This window comes from Canis aureus, chromosome 4 (assembly GCF_053574225.1).
Source record: "Canis aureus isolate CA01 chromosome 4, VMU_Caureus_v.1.0, whole genome shotgun sequence".
In the NCBI taxonomy this organism is placed as follows: Eukaryota; Metazoa; Chordata; class Mammalia; order Carnivora; family Canidae; genus Canis; species Canis aureus.
Window position 1 is genome coordinate 72,945,474 of NC_135614.1, and position 20,301 is coordinate 72,965,774.

General features: G+C 38.6%; 1 protein-coding gene across 3 annotated transcripts in view; it reads right to left on the reverse strand.

Moving 5' to 3' along the window:
- The window catches only part of WDR70 (WD repeat domain 70), a 309,184-nt gene that overhangs the window by 52,507 nt on the left and 236,376 nt on the right, over positions 1–20,301 (reverse strand). For all 3 annotated transcript variants that reach the window (XM_077896170.1, XM_077896169.1, XM_077896171.1), the window contains 2 exons: positions 4,130–4,229; positions 1,305–1,389 (listed from right to left, as the gene is read on the reverse strand). In XM_077896170.1, coding sequence (XP_077752296.1) covers positions 1,305–1,389; positions 4,130–4,229 — 185 coding nt within the window. The remainder of the gene's footprint in view (positions 1–1,304; positions 1,390–4,129; positions 4,230–20,301) is intronic.

Sequence of the window (20,301 nt, forward strand, 5' to 3'; positions counted from 1 at the left end):
GAGAGATTAAAGAAACCTTGCCCAAGGTCACAAAAGTAAGTGGTGCAGCTGGGATTCGAACTCAGGCAGTATGATTCCAGAATCTATGCTTTTAACTTCTACACACTATATTTTTTTAATGTAAAGGAAGTGTGGGAAAAACTCAAGAGAGACCTTGACAGTATTATAGACAAATAGATATTGTATGACTAATGTCTAACTAGTGATTATTTTGTCCAGTTTTGGAATTATTTTTTACCACCATTAACCACCATCCTCAAATAATTTGAGTTTTGTCAAGTCAAGCACCATGAAATGAGGAGCAGGTTGAGCCGCTGGAACCTAAGAGATGGCTATGATTCAAGAGCCCTTGTTATTAGAGATCTGGCCACCTGATTGTGAATAATCTAAGACATGATCCAAACAAGTTAGGCAGTTGCATAGCTTGCAGCAGGCATAATATCTCAAAAAATTCTCATCAGCTATAAATTCATGTTTGTTTGTCCATCTGTTCGCTTTAACAGATAAATGCCATCGGCAATGGACCATGTTAGAGTTAGTGCTCTGCTATTACACAGTTTCCTCCATTTGATGCTTCCATCACCTTCACGCTCTCCCTGTTGGTCATTATTTAACACAGATGTGAAATTTTATTTCTACAAAAACAGAAAGTTTTGCTTAGGCACCAACTGTAGGACTTAAAGTTCAAATCTCACCTCAGCTGCCTTAGAAAAATCTTAAATGCTTCAGTTGTCAACTTAATAGAATGGAGATAACAGTGTTCAGCTACCTAGAGCAAGATACTCTGAACAAGTGAAGGATACTGAATTACAGATTGGAATTATGATAAGAAAAAAATTGCAAAAATGATATACAATAACTCTCAGTTATTAACTGAGACTTTCCAAAGTCTCAGGACTTTGGAGCGCAGGACTTTCCAAAGTCATAGTTATTATAAAACTATGAAAAATCACTTTGATGGAATGGGGTTCAAATTTTAAGACCACAAATATACATATCTACCCTGTCATTTATACATATTAAAAGAACAATTCAATCTCTTAAAATATTTTTACTACCCCAACACCTATATATATGTATGTACACAAACATAGAAATTCATGAACATGCATCATTTCAACTTCAAAAAAATTTTATTGCCCGAAGAATGTGCAAATAAAAGGGAAAAATAAAATGCATCTTTCAAAAACAGATTTCAAATACTCTTCCTGTTCCTTTTTAAAATACATATGATATAAATTAAGGTGAAGAAATTTCTTTTCTATTCTCTTATGTTTATCAATTCTTTAAAACATGCTACTTACATTGGGAACATGGTAGGAAGACCCGAGGCTGAAAAAAGTGGCTTATTAAACTGTCGGATGTCCCATAATTTCAATGTATCATCACCTTACAGAGGAATGAAAAAGAAAAAAAAAGTGAATTGTATGGAAAGAACAATTTCTATGTTCAGTGTTTGCTAAAGTTACTGTATAAACTATAGGAAGGAAGGAGGGGAAAGAAAAATGCACATAAGTGCGTTTTACTTTTTTAACTGGGGAGTTTGAAAGCAGTAGATGTGAGAACAGTAGAAAGATTTATGATAATGAACTGGACTTCTAGAAATAAATTTCCAAACTGATGTAGCATCTGTAGGCTAGAAGGAGCCCTGGAGAATCTACTCTAAGGAGTGATTTTACAGCAGCTGGCAGCTCCCCTATGGTATAGTTGAGCATAACCTGACTTCTTAAGAAGATATTAATTTAACAACCATCAGAACTGAAAATAGTTCAGTTCACAACAGGTTCTTTCTCCCAGTGGTGTGTAGATGAAGCTATCCATTAACATTAATGAGAATGAGCCATGTGATTCCCTTCCCTCCAGTGTAACTCTACCTGCGGCTATCATTCTTCACTTTGCTAGGGAGTACAGCTTTTCCAAGCTCTTTAAAGTATAATGAATATTCTTCTAAAAGTCACTTTTTTATATTTCTATAGAGCTACTAACTAATATTCCTGACCAGAATGAAAGCCAAAACTCATATAAGTAATGTCTTTGCTGTTCTTGCTCCCTAGTGTCCACAGCTGAAACCTGCCTCAACCTCTTGGGTCCAATAAAGAATCAGTATCAGGTGCAAGTGAGGTGAATGGAGATTTCAATAAAATCTCCATCCTCTCCCAAGCGACCCTTCTTCTGAAACCCAACTTTTGGCAAGTGTACTCATCCACAGATTGGCTGGACTGGGGACCTGCTTACACTGGAAGAACTTTGTAAGACTCACCTTTTTGCTCTTAGTCTTAAAAAAAAGATTACATTCCTCATAATTCTCAAACAATAAGAAAACATTAATCTGCATTAAACAGTTTAGCTAATGTGGCAGGTTCTGGAGCTAGCAGGAGTGTCTTACAACACCCGGGGACTCTGTTGAGTAGACTTCCATCTGCCATATTTTGTACATCCAAGAAGAAAAAGGGTGGAATACAGTATATAGGCTGTGTTGGTGACATGTTACCCAACAGCTATTACAGGATGGAAGGGGAAGGTAAGAATTATCACCAAAATGGCTTTGACTGAAATGGAGTTAGTCCTATACTTCCAGTAATTATCAACTGATTTGGGGCTGGCCAATTTTGAAATCCTCTGAGAGGAATCTTCAAACTATGCTTCCCTCTTATTCCCCACTCTTGGCTCCCCACTGCACATTGGAGATTTGGGTATGCCATTCTAAAGCCGCAAGAGTAAATGTGAGAATTTCTAAGTGAAACGTTCATCATTTGAAAAACTTTCCCAGAAGATTCAGATACACAATTGTGGGGGTATAAACCACTATTTCCAAGTTAAGAGTGTGTGTGTGTGTGTGTGTGTGTGTGTGTATAGTCTTAATTAAGAGTCATCTCAAGACCCAAATAGGTTAGAATTGATGGACCAAAATACGTATTTCATACAGATCCACTTTATATATATACCATAATATACCATGCACACACACACACACCATAAATAGGTAATACATATACCATATATAGAAATATACTATATATACCATAAATAGAAATTACATATACATACGCTTTGATTTTTTTACAATTATGTAAGTGAGGGTAGTTTGGATATAATAGAGAAGGCTTCTTCAGAGGAAAGAGAATCTGAATGCAGTTCCCAAGGTATACAGACAAGGAACGGCTGAACTGAGTGAAAGCTGTGCCAAGTCTCTTCATCTCCTTCTCACTTCCACTGCCCTCTACACCAGGTTGCAAATTCTTTTAGGAAAGGAACTCTGTCTATGATGTTCACAGTTTAGACCCAGCACCTAGCATAATGCTAGCTCAGAGTAGTTGCTCAACATAGAGCAGTTGAGTGATGAATGACAGACCAAATGCAGTGTTGCTAAATTAATATGGCCTACAGAATAAAGACTAAATCCTTTATGTGATATTTAAAGCCATCTGTAATGGCTCCAATCCACTTACTCTACTGTTTCTTTTCTCTCCTAACAAACGGGCCTACAGGCAGATCCTCAGTCATGTCCCATACTTCCTGTAATGCTCTGCTCATAAGCTGCCCATACTATGCTCTTTTCTCCTTCTGTCAACACTTAGTTTATACATGTAAGAAAGAAGCAAAAAGAAACAGCCTATATTCAACCATATGAATAAGGATAAGTAAACTTATCATATGGCCACATAGAACTATGGAGCTATTTAAAAACTAACATCCAGGTACACAACTTTTTTTTAACAGAATTGGGCTTAAAGTGTTCGAACTGAAAAAAAAAATCAACAATGAGCCAACAGAAGACTCTAAATTATAAAATAATATAGAAAGAATTCAGAACATCATCTACAAAACTCCATGAGGTAGAGGCAAAGGTCATCCTTGGAGGCTTCAAACTCTGAGGGAATTTGAAGCTAAAATTAAAACTTAAGCAAAAAAGTACATATTTGCTAAATTTTACTTGGTACCTTTTAAGAAAACAATATTGCCAAGTTAGAAATGCATTTTAGTTGAGAAAAATAAGTCAGACTGGCAAAGGTACATTAACAAAAACACAGCTAGCTTTACTATTAGGATATTATTGTAACATTTGTTAGAGTTAATTACGATCATTTTTATATATAGAAACACATCCAAAAGAAGGTTTTTAACCTACCTCCACGAGAGGCCAGGACATTGCCATCATAGGAAAAAGCCACACAAGAAGTGTCTGTGCCTGGGTCATGGGCCTGTTTATAGTGAAATTTAGGATGAACCTGTTTGCAAAGATAAGCAAAGAGTTAATATCTCATCTGAAATCAAATGAGAACATTTTTGTGGCCAGAGTATTTTACTTTATCATCCAGAAAATGATATACATAAAATATTAATTTTACTTGACTACAGTATTCTTTATTCTGGAAAATCATTCAAAAGGTTTCTTGGGACGCCTGGGTAGCTGAGTGGTTGAACGTCTGCCTTCAGCTCAGGGCATGATCCTGGGACCCAGGATCGAGTACCACGTCGGGCTCCTTGCAGGAGGCCTGCTTCTCTCTCTGCCTATGTCTCTGCCTCTCTCTCCCATTCTCTCTCTCTCTCTCATAAATAAAATCTTAAAAAAAAAAGGTTTCTAAAAACATCCATTTGCTTTAATAAAAGAGAAATTAAGTCCTATTTTTCAGATTGCCTTAGCAAACTCTGAGCAACACAAGATTAATACACTATTTAGTTCTTATAGCATAAGGTTATTGGGACCAATTCCTACCGTTATCTGAAAGAATAAATATAAATAAAATTATAAATGAACAGATTATTTATAAAATAAAAAATATCATTGTAGGGGGGGCCTAGCTGGCTCAGTCAGTAAAGCATGTTACTGTTGATCTCACTCAGCATTGTGAGTTTAAGCCCCACATTGGGCATGGTGCCTACTTTAAAAAGTATATATATCATTGTATTCCTAGTATATGCCAAACACTAGGCATGTGGTTGTAAGTCTTGAACTCTCTTTAATGTGCCTGTAGGATAATGTTGTCATGGGGGGGAGGAGAGCTAACCCTGACACAATGCTAATCATACCCTATGCATTCTATCCTTTACTACCTTGCCTACTTAATTCAATCACTTTACAAGTTAGGTTCTACTATTATGATGTGCATCTTACAGGTTAGGAAACTGAACCACAAAGACTTAAGTACCTGATTTAAGGTCACACAGCTAGCAAGTGGTAGAGCTATTAAGTGTTTGAACCAAAAGCCTGCTCTTAAACACTACACTATACTCCTTCTCTAGTAATGTATGTTAATAGTGTTTTTACTTCTAATGTTGCTTCTGCACAGTTAATGAGTTATAAAAGTAACTCTACTACACTGATCTTGTCATTCAGTTATGATACAGTAACCAGCACAGGCAAAATACTAGGGAGTCAATTATCCTAGCTCCAGCAGGCTGGATAATTCAAGTGAAGAGACAGGAGCACTGCCAGTGATAACAGCATATAGGTCTTTCCCGAGAGCTACAGGTGTAAGAATACAAGTGACCCCATCTCCTTTGGTCCCATATCAACCCTAACAAGAATGAGTCACAAAACAGAGCTCATGTATGTCAGCCTCCCTCTAACATCCCTGACACCCTTTGAACTTCCACCTAAAAGCTTTCAGTAATGAGGAGCACGTCATTACCTCACAAAAGCAGACAGGGTTTTTTCTGGTTTTGTTTTTAATAATTTGTGTATATTAAGTTAAATTTGTTCTCTCTCTTCGTCTGTATATTTTTTCTTCCTCTGTATTAAACATGGCTACTGCACTTCCACCTTTCATGGATACAAATAACTTATTGATTTAACTTTTAATTGGGCATCAACTGTATGACAGATACAAGGTTAAACAAGGAAACACAAATGTACTAAATTAAACCTGGCTTTTCTCCTCAGAGAGTTGACAGTCTGGGTTAAGTATAAGAAGTGACAAGTGGTACAATGGGGACGTGAAGAGCAGTGAGCACTGAAGAGAGGTGCCTAATCCAAACCTGGGAAAGAGGGTCAGGGTGGGGGAAGGACAAAAAAGAAATTCTGAGACCCAGCTGATGAAAGTATGAGTTAGCAGATGAAGGAGCAGGAGGCAGAGACAAGAATGAGTATTCCAGTCACAGGGTACTTTGTTGTAGTAGGCAGAATTTTGACCCCTATGACGTCCACCCCCATAAATATGTCATTCTACATGGCAAAAGGGCCTCTGTAGGTATAACCAAAGTAACTAACTAGTTAATCTTAAAAGAGAGATTATCCTGGATTATCCAGGTGGGGCTGAAGCAGTCACATGAGAACTTGAAAGCAGAACTTCTTCCTGAGGACAGAAAAGGAAGCCACAGAAACACGAGAGACAGTTAAGTCAGAGAGACTGGAAGAATAAAGTGTTTGACATGCCACTGTTAACTCTAAAGATGTGTCAAGGAAATAGGGACCTGAATGCTGCCAATAACCAGTGCATCTGAAAGAGGACCCTGAGCCCCAGGTGAGAGACACAGCCCTAGCCAACAGTTCAATTTTAGCTTGATGAGACCCTAAGAAGAGAATCCCACCACACCATGCCAGACATCTTATCTACAGAAATTGTGAAATAATAAACTGGGTGTTTTTTAAGGTACTATATTAGTGGTAATTTGTTACAAAACCAATAGAAAGCTTAACATGTGCATAAAAGTAAAAGAACTGGTTGCAAAGAACTAAAAGAAGCTAATCATGACTTGAGGGAAAGAAGAAGTGGGGGATAATAGTATGAGCAGAGAGCCTCGATCACCAGAGGCCTTATAGGCCATATTAAGGGCTTACATTTTATCCTGAAGACAAAAGGGAGCTGCTTAATAGAGATTACTCGGAGAACATGACTTGGCTTACTTATTTTAAAAAGATCATCCTGGACACGTGAAGAATGGATTGGGAATATTTTGTTCCTCAGAAAAACAAAACTCTGCTACTGAACTCAACAGGGAAAATTTGCCACTTGGTCATATTTCATCAAGTCATCAACTACTAAACTCTAAATAAAACTTCTGAAAGATAGTGTAGTGGTAGCAGTTTACCAAAAAGTCTGTCCTTACATTTGGCCTCCCAGTGAAATTAACTCGGTTTTTTGTTTGTTTTAAATGTATTTATTTTTAATCCTCATAAAGGTATAAACACATCTAAATAGAAGGAAAACCCATCATTTCAGGAGTGGTAAGGCAATGCAATATAGTAAGACTGGGCCAGGAACCAGGAGACGGGAAAGCTAGACTTAGCTGAATAAAAACCAGCAGTGTGTCTGGGGGCAAATTAGTCTTTCCGGATCACAAGTCTATCCGCTGTAAAATAAATGGCTTGCACCAGCTGATTTCTAGGGTCACTGACAGCTCTGCGATTCTTAAGGAAAAGACAAAAACTGGTATATATAATATTTTATAATTCCACTAACTGATCAATATGTACTTTTTATTATTAATAGGACAAAACAGGGGGATCCCCTGGGTGGCTCAGTGGTTTGGCGCCTGCCTTCGGCCCAGGGCGTGATCCTGGAGTCCCGGGATCGAGTCCCGTGTCGAGCTTCCTGCATGGAGTCTGCTTCTCCTCTATCTGTGTCTCTGCCTCTGTCTCTATCTGTGTCTCTCATGAATAAATAAATAAAATCTTAAAAAAAAAATAGGACAAAACAGATTTTGAATGCTAATATTTGAACATATACATACACACATACACACAGATGTGTATACATACATATACCAGTAAATAGGATAAAGAACCTTAAAAGGTGTAGAATCCAAAGGAATCCTATCATATGAGCTTCAACATGAGCCCAGTGGCAAGCAGGTTGTTCCCTGTGATAGTCTAATTCTCATCCTTGCTGCTCAGAGAGGGCGTGAGATGAGGCTGCAAATCTGCTGTTCCCTAAATAGGTCTTGCTTCCTCTTTTTACTGCCCTGAGCGGGATTCTAGCATTTAAAGACATATAGCCATCTGGTACTCAAGCAAAGAAAAAGTGCTGTTTCAAAACTTAAGATTCTGCTGGATCTAACAGATGATAGTATAACTACAATATAAGGAACTGAATGGGAATAAGGGATTATGACTACAAGTGATTTTGCCTTTATAGTAAGAAAAGACTTTACCAAATATTCATCTGCCACAATTTTATGTCTCCATTTTTAGGTACTACTTTAAAAGGCCACTATATTGGAGGTTGGGTATTGTGAAACTTTTATAATTCATTGTTTATAATGCAGAATGTGTGAATATATGCCACAAAACAAACCCTACCTTGTCCTTCTGACTTCCCACAGTTCCTATTGTCATATTAATTTGCATCTCGGGGCAATGCTCCTTTAGACTAATAAATGGCTGCATATTAATAATTAAAATTATGAGAGAAAGATTGTACTCTAAATAATCTAAATCATTTCCTCTTTTAAAGGATCTAATAAAATGAAAAAGCAAAATGTCCTCACTTGAGATGGACAGCTCACAGATTTTATGTCAAAAGTGCTCTTCAATTATTAACTTCACTTTAACCAATAACAAAAGTTTATTCTACTGAAATAAAATAGATAGCCAGAGGTGATCATAAACTTACTGAAAATATGAACACTTGGACAGTCATGAGGACAAAACACCCTCATACTTTGGAAACAGAGTCAACCTGACTAAAAACACTTCTGGCATAGTGTGGGAAATCTAAAACTGTGGCTTCTCCTTTAACTGATTTTATGACCATCGTAGGCAAAGAACATTGTTCTTCGGGGAAACTAAGATTATTAACTCCTTTATATTGGTTTCCTATTCTTAGGAGGACTTTTTATGTTATCATTTGGAGAGTATCAAATCTCACAGATTCATAGTGATGGAAAATGCTTGAGTTTTAAAGGCCTTCTCCTGAGATCATACCATACAAACTCCAATTGGTAAAACTGTCCCTATATCCTTTCTTAGCAGATGGTTAGAAGCCTCTGGCAGTACAGAACTCATGACTACAAGCAACATCAGTCCATTTCTAGGTGGCTCTAATCGGGAACGCTTTTCTTAAACTGGGTCCAAGACTAGTTCCTAGAATTCCAGTATCTACTTATGACTCCTGGTCCTGTCTTCTGTGGCTATACTAATTCTAGTTTTTCTTCTCTAATGCAGTCTGCCAAATTCTTAAAGAAAAAAATTATGTCTTCCACAAAGTCTTAAATATACCATTCTTGAAATCCTAAATGTAATTCAAACATTCTGTGGTGCTACCAATGGTCAGTGAGTTTACATCCAGGGGCTGCCTAGATCCCAATATCTTTACTTTTCTAGTGTGTGTCAGTCAATGCAAGAGGAATGACAGCCCTCAAAATGATCAAAACATGTTTTATAATTAACAGAGACAATGGAATAAACTATTTTAAATGAGAAAATTTAAATGAACTGCAGGGCTGAAAACAGAAAAAAATAATGAAAAGAATACCGATCCAGGAGCTAGAGAAAAAACAGCAAATAGATCCTACACCCAGCAGAAGAAGAGAGTTAATAAAGATTCGAGCAGAACTCAACAAAATCGAGACAAGAACTGTGGAACAGATCAACAGAACCAGGAGTTGGTTCTTTGAAAGAATTAATAAGATAGATAAACCATTAGCCAGCCTTATTAAAAAGAAAAGAGAGAAGACTCAAATTAATAAAATCATGAATGAGAAAGGAGAGAACACTACCAACACCAAGGAAATACAAACAATTTTAAAAACATATTATGAACAGCTATATGCCAATAAATTAGGCAATCTAGAAGAAATGGACACATTCCTGGAAAGCCACAAACTACCAAAACTGGAACAGGAAGAAATAGAAAACCTGAACAGGCCAATAACCAGGGAGGAAATTGAAGCAGTCATCAAAAACCTCCCAAGACACAGAAGTCCAGGGCCAGATGGCTTCCCTGGGGAATTCTATCAAACGTTTAAAGAAGAAACCATACCTATTCTACTAAAGCTGTTTGGAAAGATAGAAAGAGATGGAGTACTTCCAAATTCATTCTATGAGGCCAGCCTCACCTTAATTCCAAAACCAGACAAAGACCCCACCAAAAAGGAGAATTATAGACCAATATCCCTGATGAACATGGATGCAAAAATTCTCAACAAGATGCTAGCCAATAGGATCCAACAGTACATTAAGAAAACTATTCGGGGATCCCTGGGTGGCGCAGCGGTTTGGCGCCTGCCTTTGGCCCAGGGCGTGATCCTGGAGACCCGGGATCGAATCCCACATCGGGCTCCCAGTGCATGGAGCCTGCTTCTCCCTCTGCCTATGTCTCTGCCTCTCTCTCTTTCTCTCTCTGTGACTATCATAGATAAATAAAAAAAAAAAAATTAAAAAAAATAAAAAATAAAAAAAAAAAATAAAAAAATAAAAAAAAAAAAAAAGAAAATTATTCACCATGACCAAGTAGGATTTATTCCCGGGACACAAGGTTGGTTCAACACTCGTAAAACAATCAATGTGATTCATCATATCAGCAAGAGAAAAACCAAGAACCATATGATCCTCTCAATAGATGCAGAGAAAGCATTTGACAAAATACAGCATCCTTCCTGATCAAAACTCTTCAGAGTATAGGGATAGAAGGAACATTCCTCAACATCTTAAAAGCCATCTACAAAAAGCCCACAGCAAATATAACTCTCAATGGGGGAGCACTGGGAGCCTTTCCCCTAAGATCAGGAACAAGACAGGGATGTCCACTCTCACCACTGCTATTCAACATAGTACTAGAAGTCTTAGCCTCAGCAATCAGACTACAAAAAGACATTAAAGGCATTCAAATTGGCAAAACTACAAAAAGACATTAAAGGCATTCAAATTGGCAAAGAAAAAGTCAAACTCTCCCTCTTCGCCAATGACATGATACTCTACATAGAAAACCCAAAAGACTCCACCCCAAGATTGCTAGAACTCATACAGCAATTTGGCAGTGTGGCAGGATACAAAATCAATGCCCAGAAATCAGCGGCATTTCTATACACTAACAATGAGACTGAAGAAAGAGAAATTAAGGAGTCAATACCATTTACAATTGTACCCAAAAGCATAAGATACCTAGGAATAAACCTAACCAAAGAGGTAAAGGATCTATACCCTAAAAATTACAGAACACTTCTGAAAGAAATTGAGGAAGACACAAAGAGATGGAAAAATATTCCATGCTCATGGATTGGCAGAATTAATTGTGAAAATGTCAATGTTACCCAGGGCAATTTACACGTTTAATGCAATCCCTGTCAAAATACCATGGACTTTCTTCAGAGAGTTAGAACAAATTATTTTAAGATTTGTGTGGAATCAGAAAAGACCCCGAATAGCCAGGGGAATTTTAAAAAAGAAAACCACAGCTGGGGGCATCACAATGCCAGATTTCAGGTTGTACTACAAAGCTGTGGTCATCAAGACAGTGTGGTACTAAAGCTGTGGTCATCAAGACAGTGTGGTACTGGCACAAAAACAGACACATAGGGGATCCCTGGGTGGCGCAGCGGTTTGGCGCCTGCCTTTGGCCCAGGGCGGGATCCTGGAGACCCGGGATCGAATCCCATATTAGGCTCCCGGTGCATGGAGCCTGCTTCTCCCTCTGCCTGTGTCTCTGCCTCTCTCTCTCTGTGACTATCATAAGTAAATAAAAAAAAATTTAAAAAAAACAGACACATAGATCAATGGAACAGAATAGAGACTCCAGAAGTGGACCCTCAACTTTATGGTCAACTAATATTCTATAAAGGAGGAAAGACTATCCATTGGAAGAAAGACTGTCTCTTCAATAAATGGTGCTGGGAAAATTGGACATCCACATGCAGAAGAATGAAACTAGACCACTCTCTTTCATCATACACAAAGATAAACTCAAAATGGATGAAAGATCTAAATGTGAGACAAGATTCCATCAAAATCCTAGAGGAGAACACAGGCAACACCCTTTTTGAACTCGGCCACAGAAACTTCTTGCAATATACATCCACGAAGGCAAAAGAAACAAAAGCAAAAATGAACTATTGGGACTTCATCAAGATAAGAAGCTTTTGCACAGCAAAGGATACAGTCAACAAAACTAAAAGACAACCTACAGAATGGGAGAAGATATTTGCAAATGACGTATCAGATAAAGGGCTAGTTTCCAAGATCTATAAAGAACTTATTAAACTCAACACCAAAGAAACAAACAATCCAATCATGAAATGGGCAAAAGACATGAACAGAAATCTCACAGAGGAAGACATAGACATGGCCAACACGCACATGAGAAAATGCTCCGCATCACTTGCCATCAGGGAAATACAAATCAAAACCACAATGAGATACCACCTCACACCAGTGAGAATGGGGAAAATTAACAAGACAAGAAACCACAAATGTTGGAGAGGATGCGGAGAAAAGGGAACCCTCTTGCACTGTTGGTGGGAATGTGAACTGGTGCAGCCACTCTGGAAAACTGTGTGGAGGTTCCTCAAAGAGTTAAAAATAGATCTGCCCTACGACCCAGCAATTGCACTGCTGGGGATTTACCCCAAAGATACAGATGCAATGAAACGCCGGGACACCTGCACCCCGATGTTTCTAGCAGCAATGTCCACAATAGCCAAACTGTGGAAGGAGCCTCGGTGTCCATCGAAAGATGAATGGATAAAGAAGCTGTGGTCTATGTATACAATGGAATATTACTCAGCCATTAGAAATGACAAATACCTACCATTTGCTTCGACGTGGATGGAACTGGAGGGTATTATGCTGAGTGAAATAAGTCAATCGGAGAAGGACAAATATTGTATGGTCTCATTCATTTGGGGAATATAAATAATAGTGAAAGGGAACAGAGGGGAAGGGAGAAGAAATGGGTAAGAAATATCAAAAAAGGAGACAGAACATGGAAGACTCCTAACTCTGGGAAACAAACTAGGGGTGGTGGAAGGGGAGGAGGGTGGGGGGTGGGGGTGACTGGGTGGCGGGCACTGAGGGGGGCACTTGACGGGTTGACCACTGGGTATTATTCTGTATGTTCGCAAATTGAACACTAATAAAAAATAAATTTATTATTAAAAAAAAAAAAAAGAATACCAATCCTACAGCCAATCTAACTTCACCTACATTTTCAATCTGATACATTATAGTTTGACCCCGGCCAAGCTGCTTAATCTGTTTCTTAGTTTGTTAATTTTTAAAATCATACACCCTACACATCTTCCCACTCCTCTCCTTCTCAACTCCCAAAGACACTGAGTTACATTTGACCTGTTAACCCCTGCCTTATGTCAATGCCACAAACTTATTAACTCTGTATTAGGTAGCTCTTTTCAGAAAGTTGCTGACATATAACTATGCTACCAAAACACAAACTCTAAGAGCAAGATGAAGCAAATGCTCTCTAAAAAATGAGATGTACTAACATTTGTCCTCTCAAATCTGTTCCTAGGACCCTCTCAAAAGATATAAAATTTCTTTCTCATTGGGAATCTATTTTCAAGTTTAGTGATAACCAAGCATGTCTATATTTTCAGTCACATGTTAGAGTTACTTACTCTGCCAGGATTAAAAATATGCCAGGATTTTTTTTAAGTGGCAAGATTAAGAACAGAATAAATATCGGTCTAGACTGAACTAATTTGCTCCTGCTTCTCTAATTTTGGAGATCTGTAGTATGGAGAATGAGGAGAATGTACACAAAAGAATAGGAACTGTCATATTAACATGCTTTGCCTTTCCCTACTCCCACAAAGCCTTCATTTTACTGAGAAATGGACAACACCTCTCTAACCGGCTCTGTGATATTTAGATTAATATACTGTATGAAAATATGGCATCATGATAAAAAGCATAGGCTATCCAGCCAGACTGACAAGTTCAAATCCAGGCTTCACCACTTACCATCTGTATGATCTTGGGCAAACTAATCTCCCTATGCTTACATCGGCCATCTATTAAATGAGAATAATAATAGTATCCATGTCAGCTGTTGGGAGAATTTAACGACTTGATGCAAGCGATGCAAGTGTGGTACACTCCTTGGCAGTGTAACTTTGCTGTTCTTTTCATCAAGATGTGCCATTTACTTCTCAAAACCTGGGTTCTGGGTATGGACATGTGACTTGTTTGGGCTTACAGGACATGCAGCCAAGAAAATGTGCCTTTCACATCTCCAACAGTGAAAAGCTAACTGACTGCCACTCTTCTGCCTCTGTGACTCGGCCAGGCTTTCTAAGGGCTGTTCCCAGCCAATGACTGAGCACAAGGGATAAAGGACTCCTAAGTGATCTGAACGAAACTTTCCTGACATTGTGCTACAGTCTAAGTCTTTCTGCACAGCCCTCTTTTCTTCTTCTATTTACTATAACAATTTTATTGAGATATAATTCACATACCACGGGATATGCCTACTTAAAAATATGCAGCTCACTGATTTTAGTATTTTCAGAGTTGGGCAACCATCACCACAATCAATTTTAGTACATATCCATCTCCCTCAAAAAGAAACCCCATACACATTAGCAATTACTTCCCATTTCCCCCAGCCCCTCAGCCTTAAGCAACCACTAATCTAGTTTATCGCTGTGTATTTGCCTACCTGAACATTTCATATAAATGAAATTACACAATATACTATCTTTTGGGACTGGCTTCTTTCACTTAGCATAATGTTTCTGAGGTTCATCCAGTGTAGATGTATATCAGCACTTCATTTCTTTTCATTGCCAAATAATATTCCATTGTATAAGTGTATCACATTCTATTTATCCATTCATCAGCAGACAGACATTTAATACTCTTTTCTTTCCTGTCTTTCACAAGAGGCATGACTTGCATCATGCTCTCTTTCCAGATTTCTCAGGCTCCCTTCTCATTTCCCCCTACAGGCCTTTCCACCAATAAATTTCACATGTTTAATTCTGATTCTGGTGTCTGTTTTCAGAGGACCCAAACTAACACATGTGGTGCCAGGAGGGATCCCACAATTTGGGTGGTAAGATAAGAATGTGGGAGTGGCTGACTCACTGCCTGAGAGGTGGAGAGGACACTGTTCTAAGTGGACTGTGAGGTGCAGATATGCCCTAGCACTTGGTATTGGTTCAACTGCTACAAATTTTACTGGAGATGACCTGGGAAAACTTCCTGCTATTGGGGAATGTCCTTGTGGGTACAATGTTTTAGGTATTTAAACAATATGGGAGGAGCAATGCCTACAAAGATAGTAGTGTTGGCTGGCTACTGCTCAGTCCAACTGATACCCTGAGGGATAATGAGAAACTGAGGGCCATTAAAAGTTAAAGACTATGTGGGAGAGCCAGAGGGCCAACGTTAGTACTTTTTGAAGGGGCCCACATCTCCTGCAGTAGAACAGACACAGCTGAGCAACAAACAAAAGTGGTCTGGTGGTTAGATTTATAGAGTTCCAGAGACATTTAAATGCTCAACCAAAGCAAGTCTGTTATTCTAAAGTTAGGGATCTCGCTGGGAAAACCTGAGACCCTGAAACATAAGGATAGGATATCTGGATGGATGTCCATAGAATGCTGGATCTGCAAACCCTGCCCTGGAACTCTCATAACAGAGAGGTGGCCAACTCTTGCCCCAGGAAGAGCTAGAACTTCCTTTGTGTTGGAAGATGCTACAACTGCCCCCCCCCCCCCCCAAGAGGAGCTTCCCTACCTCCTCCTCTCCTGGCTGCTAGGCTAACAACTAGGGTTGAATCCCAGGATTGCTCAACTAGGGTAGGGTGGGGGGTGGTTGCAAAGAGGAAAGAGATTACACTCCAAAAGAATGCAAGAATTAGCTAGCAGCTACTGCAAGGAGTCATGAGTTTAAAGTGTGAGGATGTTTAATCAAGGGGGCTTTAATGTAAGACTAGATAAGAAGGATTCCTTCATTTAGGGGGGCAGATTTTTGGAAAAGGAACCCAAGAGATGGGGCAAATGAGCTGCTAGAATGCTATTAAAGGCCTGGAAAAGTGATGGCCAGTGTTGAATAAAAGAAAAACATCCTGACTGCCCTAGCAGAGGACAGAGAAAAGAACAAGAAGGTTTGGGGAAGTGGGCACGCTGGAATGGATACATTGTGTTAGTCTGAGAAACAGAGATTATTATTTTTCATGGGAGAGCCTAGAACTACCATTCACTGAGGCCATCAGCAAGCACAGGTGAGAGAGCCAGCACCACCAAGAAGTTCAGTGGCAGCTCTCCTCTGAAGCCCAGGGCTAATGTCACAGAGCCAGACCATTAAAATTAACATCTACAAGGATGATGAGGCCCAAAGTAATAATAGCCAGGTTGCAGTGCTTGATTACTAGAAGCTGAAAGGCTGCAATTACTATAATATATAAAGTATAATGACTAGCAAAGTCAGAGAGGCAGGCAAGAGGGCTCTATGTGGAGGGAGTCATGGAGGTTAACAGAATATAACATTCCTAGAGGCAGAAGAGATGGGCAGACAACAAAGGTAATGCTTAACCTCTACCATCAAAAAGAGAGATGAATGGAGGAAGAGGCGGCGGAAGGTGGTCACCTCAATAAAAAGTTATGATCCCTTGTTCCATTCCCATATCTAAGTCTATTTTCAGATCAGGAGCCTACTGACTACAGAGGTAGCCAGATTCCTAAGAAAAAGGATAGTGCTACTCAGTGGAGCAATATTCTCCTAGTCCTTCCGCAAAGGGGTTGCTGACTACAGACTAAATCAAGGAGTAGTCCCAATTGTAGCTGCTATGATGAATGACACACATCATAGCTAGAGCAGATTAATAAAGCCTTAAGGTGATTCTGGCAAAAGGACTTCCCACTGGCCTGGCCAAAGCTTTCTTAGAACTATATTGTTATCTGAGATTATTCCTAAGCAATCCTAATTCCCTCCTTCCTTCCCTCTTTCTTCCATAGGAGTTGGACCTGTATCACCATCTGGTACTCTCTAGCTTCCTCCTCTGGCTCCCCACTCACTTTTTCCCTTCTAGGAGTTTTGGCACTAGATCTCTTACATATCTAATGCTGCCTTAGCATCTGCTTCTTGGAGAAGCCTAACAAAGGACACTAACAAACAAGACACAAACAGAGAATTATAAAGAAACATACATTGGGACTTGCTCTCTTGCTGTTTCTGGAATCCAGGCATCTTGTGAAAAATCACTGGCTAGCTTCCTGGATGACCAGAGACATGCCCAGTCATCCCCATAGCACCAGCTGACATCTAGCCAACAACCAGACATGTGGATGAGGACATCCTAGACCATCCAGCTGTTAGTTAACTGTAGATGCAATAGAGAACACATGAGAAATCAGCCTAGCCACCATTTCAGAACAGAAGTATTGTCCAATTGACCCAAAGAATAGTGAGAAAAAGAAATGCCTATTGTTCAAGTTACTAAGTTTTAGAGCAGTTTGTTATACTAGCAAAAAGGAATATAACATATGAAGGATGTGAACAGTGCCTGACAGATAGCAAACATTAGAGTGTTTGGCATTATTATAAGTCAGATGATAGTATAGGAACATAACTTTTTAAAAAAGGTTGATTCTCTCTCCTCTCCCTCAACATTCTACCAAAAAATATCCATCATAAAGCAGTCCTAAAATCCAATAATTAAAATTTATTCAATTTTATCATGTGTTGTACTTTACATGATCAATATGCTCCTCTCTTGCCTTTCTGCATCTGCCTGTGAGAGCAAGAATTCTCTCTAGCAATGTTTCTTAATCCTTGCTATGGTTGCTTGGAATCACCACTGTCTCTAGGTAGATGTGACCCTGGTTCCAACCAGTTGCAGCCATTCCTGTATATATTTTTGGACACCAAACAAGATGATTCCAACAGATAATATTGCAGTGAGAGAAAAGAATGCTTAGAAATAGCTCATTCTTGGAGGATGTGGGAGGAAGGATTGTATTTAAGTTGCTTTTCTTCATAGTATTAGGTAAGAGCTCTTTCCCCCACATTTCTGATCCTTTCTTTCAAGTAGGTCAGCCTCAGATTCTTTCTCTCTCAGACACATCTGAACTTCAAGAACACCAATAAGTCCTTGAACAGTATAATATGTTACACATCACATATCATGGTGCTTACAAGAGGAACAAACTTAATAAATACAGCATTTCATACTCGGAACTTTTGAGCATGTTTCAAGGAAATAATATATTTCATACTAAGTTGACAGTTTTCCAAGTTTCTAACTTAAAAAAAAAAAAAAAGATAATTATGCTCTAGCCAAGATGTTTTTCCCTTCCCTCATTCTTTCCTTTTCTCTCTCCCTCTATCCCTTTCTTCTTTTGTTTAAAAGAAATAATTTAAAGCCAAAGGACAATAATAATCTGATAAAGGTTTCTGAAAAGTCTCTTCATCATTCCCCATAAAAGTGTGAAAATGAAACTTTTAGAATCCACATTTACAGTGTGAACTACATTTACAGAGGATCTATTATATATAAAATGAGATACATAAATGAAGAGACCACATGGAATATTCTTGAAATGATCTGCAAGTTGGAAAAGGGGGACACACACATAAGACCTCTTATTCCTTCATCAAACATTTACTGCATCAACTACAAGGCAGGTTTGAAGGGCATCAAAATGACTAGGAATTGGTTTCTGCCTTAATGGGGAAGGTTACAAGTGAGAGAGAAAGAGAGAGAATGAGCAAGTGTGAACATTTATGATCGGAGCTGAAATCCTCAGCAGGGTTCTCCACTCTCAGTCCAGATTCACTGTTGCAACTACCGTGATTTCAAAAAACAAGTATGACTTAGCATTTATTTTCCAACTGTGTTTGCCAAAGGGATAGCTAGTCTTCATTCATAACTGGACAATGTTACATGTCTGTTGGGTCATCTCACTAGGTGACTGCAGTGTGTGACTACCTAGGTTTCTATCTGATGACCAGCTGGAAGCTGCAGCTGCACGAGAAAGCTCAGCCACTGAGATGTGAGTCACAGGCTGCATATGATGCCACTGCTTTGGAATCTTCTGGCTCCCCATGTGCTTGCAACTTGAAATTCAAGGTGTTTACTTTAGTCTATAAAACAAACCCCTTATAGCTAAGGCACAAGTTACCTTCACATTAATCTCCCTTGTTATAAACCCTGACTGAATCAGTCAGTATACCAGTTAGGCCCTCTATATTTATGCTTCAGAAAGCTGGATGCAAAACAAAAACAAAAAACAAAAACAAACAAACAAACAAACAAAAACAAAAAAAAGGGGGGGGGGTTAAAGCCCTACAGAAAACCCAAGCTTTTGGAATTTGAAGAAGGAATAAAATGAAAGTCTGAACTTTGAGATTCCATTTATAATCTTGAGACATGATATAGGATCATTTAAAGATGTGCATATTATCTGATTAAAACATTTAAATACCTGATATATTTTACTGTTCTGATTTTAACCAAAGTATAATTTTTATTGGGAAAAAAATGAGGTCATACAGAATTTCATATGATATTCTGTAGGTTTCCAAATGAGAGTATCACCTAAATCACCAAGAAGAATGATTTAAGAAAAAAAAAGTTCTTCCAGAAACAGCCTAAAAGCAGGGTTTCCCAGAGGATGTTTTGTGTAACATCATGCTCTCCAAGGGTGGGGTGGGGGGTAAGGGCCAAAGAAGCCTGGGAAAATAGAGTTTATTTGCAAACCATGCCCTTGTCTTGAAAATTCACAATGCACATTAGTGTATTAAAAGCCAGAGTCTTTTAAATAGCAGTCCTAGAATAACTCAACCTCTTTAACATTTCTGATGCTTATTTGACTATAGGACTTTTTTTTTATTCAGATACTATTTACTAACACAGAACTAACATTCTCTGGACCTTAATTGGGGAAATACTGTATCTAGAGCAAGAATTAGGAAATTTTTCCGGAAAAGGCCACACAGTAAATATTTTAGGCTTTGAAGACCACAGTCTCTGTTGTAATTATTTATTTCTGCTGTTGTAGCATGAAAGCAGCCAGAGACAACAGATAAACAAATGGATGAGGCTATGTTTCAATAAAACTTTATTTACAAAAAGAGATGACAAGGTGGATTTGATCCAGAGTTTACTGACTTCTGATCCAGAAGGAACAAAAATCTTAGGAAAAGGCAATCACTGTTCCATAAACTAAAGGCTTCCTTGTGATTCAATAGTAACTTAACTTGTAACACTAATGGTGGTGGCAAGAACAACAATGCCGGGTACATTTATTGAACATGCTGCTACTTGGTATAGTAAAACATACATTTTCTAATTTCATCCTTAGAACAAGCCTCCTGAGATGTATGTAATTACCTCATTTCACAAAGAAGAAACCTAAGGCTTAGTAAGGTGACTTACCAAAAGACACATGATTAGTATA